This window comes from Sycon ciliatum, chromosome 7 (genome assembly GCF_964019385.1).
Source record: "Sycon ciliatum chromosome 7, ocSycCili1.1, whole genome shotgun sequence".
NCBI lineage: Eukaryota > Metazoa > Porifera > Calcarea > Leucosolenida > Sycettidae > Sycon > Sycon ciliatum.
In genome coordinates, this window is record NC_088649.1 from 19,233,315 (window position 1) to 19,237,821 (window position 4,507).

Below are 4,507 nucleotides of genomic sequence, written 5' to 3' on the forward strand. Positions count from 1 at the left end.
ACGCTCCGCTCATTTCCCCACTCCCTCATCACAACGTGGAATCAGCTCCCACCTACCCTTCTGCAGTCGCCCCCTTCTCGCAGAGGTATGCACACCTTCAAGAAAAATGTCAACGACCACTTGCGGCGCAGCAAGTGGGAGTGGGCCACAGACAGGCTATGATCTCTCCATCGCAGCCAACACACCAGCCTAATCATACTGACCGCTGCACTCCAGCTCCCTTCTACCCCTCTTTAATCCCCTTTGCTCAGCCTTATTATCTGATTATCAGTTCCCTCCATCTTCCTACGGTGCACTGCTTTTACTATTGTTTTGTCCTATCTCAATCTCAAATTCTCCCCATTATCGTTTGCAAAGTCGGTGCTTCCCTCTTGGATGCACATGTTTCTTTTCTCCTATGTATCGGCGCACAGGAGTAACAATAAGCTGTCCTTTGACCAACACATTAACAATGTCGTCCGGAAAGCCTCACGGAAGATCGGTGTACTGCGTCGATCTTTCCGCCAGATGAACCTGTTTGCCCGCCGTACTTTCGTTGTCGGTGTTATTCAGCCTGATCTAGAATATGCTCTCCCTGTACACCTTTCGTTTATATCCACTAAAAGTAGAAACAAGCTAGCCTCACTCCACCGGCGCGCTGCACGAGTTGCTTGTGGCGCATCACCCCAAGCTAATATCACGCCACTTCTTCACCACCTCAATGTTTCCTCTTTCCAATATTGATCAGTATTTTTGTTCCTTGTATTCATTTTCCACTGTTACTGTATTAAGCCGGCTGTTTGCTTGTAGTCGCTCTTTCCCATATGTACGTCTACCCGAACTACTCGCGGCTCAACAACTCATAACATGAGTATCAATCGCTATAGTCTATGTCTGGCTTTCTGTCCTTTTCAAGTAAATCGGCTCTTGTTCGGAATTATTTACCAGACGACCTGAAGTCCTGCACTACTATCTCAGATTTCCGCGTCAAATTGGCTATTTGGCTAAAAGACAGCTTAACTCTTAATCATTGTTGTGATTTACTTTCAAGCAATGTGCATAATCAGTAAATTGATGTTGCTGTTTTTGTTTTTTTGTTTTTTTTTGGTTTCCCGTTCTCGGGGCCTTCTATTCAGTACTCTTTGTAGTTGTACTTCTGTACTGTTGAGCTATCCGAATTCAAATAAACATTTAAAAAAAGTAACGATGATTCCGAGACCTTTGGTCGGAGGAGTTACTTTTGCCCCGCCCCCACTTCCATCCAATATGCCACCGCCCCCGCTGTGCAGCATCTGATGGTACTGTGGTATTCAGTAAAAAAAAAAAAACATAATTATATTGTAAATGTTCACTTAATTATGTACATCATCGTATGCCTCCGAGGGCCATGGTATATGTACGTGCGAGGCCGCGTGGCCCAACGGATAAGGCGCCTGACTACGAATCAGGAGATTCCAGGTTCGAATCCTGGCGTGGTCGCATCTTTTTTTTTCTTCCATAGGGTGGTGAGGTGGTCAGTTTTTCCCTGCTTGGCACATGACTGCACTTAGACCAAAGGAACACAATTGAATTCTGCCAGTGAGCGCCTAGCAGATGGCTGTAGTGTTTGGAACTTCCCAATGAGCTCATGCCAGTCTTATCTCTATGATCTCAGGCTCTCAAATTCTCTTGCTCCCCCCAGTTCCAAATCAAAGCGCTAAAACAGAAACAAGCGATGAAGGCGAGTTTGGTACGAAAATGAACAGAATTCCTCTAGAATATTGAGTGTGTGCGTGCGTGTGCGTGCATGTGTGTGTGGTGTGCGGTACGAACTACCCCCCCCCCCCCCCCCCCCGTGAGCTTCACCACATGCGCAAGGTCGAGACACAAAATACCATATCCGCCCTGAGAACGGACGCGTGGGGAGTGATTAGAGACAGAGAGCAAATCACAATCAAATCGTCACGTTTGACGTTCCGAAGCCTGGAAACTGCACAACAATCACACAGTAATAACACAATTCATAACTCTTCTGCCTAGCTTCTACACGCTCCAAGCACAAAATAAACCCATAAAATTACAATTGTGGTGAAGTTATTACACCGCAAAACAGCAACTACTCGTTCTCCTGTCTGTGTTTCCGCCCTTTGCCTTTGGCAAATCGAGCCCTCTACGGACGGGGGGTGAACCGCACAAGGTGAATTTATTATAACGTTTAGTACAGAGAACGGATACAAGACTCGTCTTACTCTGTCCGCTGCTGCACGGAAGAAGAACCAGCAGAATGGCTACAGTCGACAACACGGTGGTGACAGGAGAAGCCATGGTCGCCGCTCCTTCGTTCCCGTTTCTGCTGGATAAACGCCAGCAATCCACTCCGCTTGCGGACTCGGCGCACGGCTCGCACCGGTTCTTCGGAGTGCGTCGTGGCGGAACACTTTGAAACCAATGGTTGTGCTCGGTATTGTACAGGGCCGCTAACTAACAAACATTCAAAATAATGACTTCGATGAGCGCAAATGTTTCTTCCGCACTCAGAGCCTTCCAGCCAGCGCACCAGCTGAGCTAAACTAAAATCGTAAAGACGGACTATTACTTGGTCGCTTGCAGGCTAGGGTCCGAATCCAACAGGCCACACGACAAGCTAGAACTAACGTGTCACACCGTTTGTTTAGGGGTGGGCGGAGCGGGGTGTACTTGCCCGTGGAGTCTACGTCTACCCTCCCCAGGCTACGTGCCTGGGTTATACATGACATTCTCAGAGTATTTGTGAACTTCGGGCAAAGACAATTGGAACAAGGAAATTGTGGGCACAAGTTATGCGATCGAGTCCACCAACTAAACCAGATTTTGAACAGTCAGATGTGCACAATCTAGCACAAAACTGACAAGGAGTACTGAGACATTCCACAGCATGAAAGTCAGCTTGAGCACTGCTCGATAGCGCTAACCAACGGCCTTCCAACTTGGAGGGTTCATGGATATTAGTGCTTATTCCAAAGAGGGGAAGGCCAGCGCCATCGAGCCGAGCACAAGCTACATTCCAAGGCTTCATGGGATGCTGGCCTGGTATCATGACGGGACGGCAAGACCAGACAGAACGGTCTTAGAGAAAAGTGGGCCCAGCTATTAGCGACTTTAATACAGGTTACATGACGTCATTATATAACCCTTGTAATTGTTTCGATTTTCTTCTGATAATAGCTATGAAAAGTATGAATGCCGCAGACATCACCACGCAACATGACAATTTGTTCAAGGTTTGGTTTTGTGTGTTTCCAAAATCGATTTTCACGCTCCGATCATCAGTGGAAATACGGAACTAAAGAGATCAAGGGAAAAACAAACGTTAAGAATCCAAAGAAGTGTGACCCATGACGGGTAACTTGTGGCAAGTATTACAAAAAGTGAGAACTAAAATAAAGAGTAAGTGTGACAAACGGGCATGAACAGTGCAGAAACAACTCATGAACACGGGGTGCAAACTCACGAAAATAACCTAAGTGCTAAAACATGTTCTTTTTGCTTACACAAATCGGGCTTATGCGTACGAATACAAACAGCTTCAAGGACCTTCAACTGCTGGACATAACGGGCACGACACAGTACAGAGAAGTGGGAATCATCATACACACTCAAACAATCGCGTCTCTTTAGTTCCGTATTTCCACTGATGATCGGAGCGTGAAAATCGATTTTGGAAACACACAAAACCAAACCTTGAACAAATTGTCATGTTGCGTGGTGATGTCTGCGGCATTCATACTTTTCATAGCTATTATTAAACTTTTATCTCCACGTAGATTATTTGTATATTTTCTTCTGAACTCACACATCGTGTTTGTACAAGTGAAGTATGGAATCAAGCAAGAGTACGAGTGTGAGATCGCCTAATCACAGCCCGCCGCGTGAAGCGCGAAGGGCTGTGATGATGTAGGCTGATCGAACACGACTACGAGTGTTTTGATTGCATTTCTGACATGCACCGGTGCACCCACGCTTGAAACTCATATCGGACTTGTAAATACTTCGCGGAAGGCTGTGATTGGCTGATAGAACATGAACACGACTGTTTTGATTGGATTTCTGACATAAACACGCACTTCGAGCTTCCTATCGCGCTTGAAAGCACGACTCTCAACCTTCTCGAGCACTAGTCGAGTAAAAAAAAAGCGAGCTTGATATCAAAGCCCTAGTGGAGCGGGCTTTGATCGTAAAATCAAAGCCCGCCTGGGCGGGCTTTGATGGGAAAATCAAAGCCCGCTCCACCCACTAAATATGGAGTTCTACTTCCTGTTTCCACCGAAAACAGCTGCGGGCCCTAATCGGCATTGTGTTCCCGAATCGGATTAGGAACGAGAGGCTCTATGAGCGTACCGGCGCGGTTCCTCTCGGCATTATCATCTTGAGAGCTAGGTGGAGGCTCTTTGGGCACGTCTTCCGGCTCCCGGCTGACTCCCCACCATCACTGGCCATGGGAGCGTACTTCGCAGAGCCTCGTCCAGCGGGCTGGAGGGGACGACCAAGACACACACTACCAACGCTACTA

General features: G+C 47.1%; 1 protein-coding gene and 1 non-coding gene across 2 annotated transcripts in view; one reads left to right on the plus strand and one right to left on the minus strand.

The window, feature by feature from the left end:
- Nucleotides 1-2,959, minus strand: part of LOC135821672 (titin-like) — a 41,319-nt gene extending 38,360 nt beyond the window's left edge. The window contains exon 1 of the mRNA XM_065334671.1: nt 2,208-2,959. Coding sequence (XP_065190743.1) covers nt 2,208-2,283 — 76 coding nt within the window. The 5' untranslated portion in view covers nt 2,284-2,959. The remainder of the gene's footprint in view (nt 1-2,207) is intronic.
- Trnar-acg (transfer RNA arginine (anticodon ACG)) lies at nt 1,386-1,458 on the plus strand. The gene has a single exon. It is a non-coding gene; the product is annotated as a tRNA-Arg (tRNA).
- Nucleotides 2,960-4,507: the final 1,548 nt, after the last annotated feature.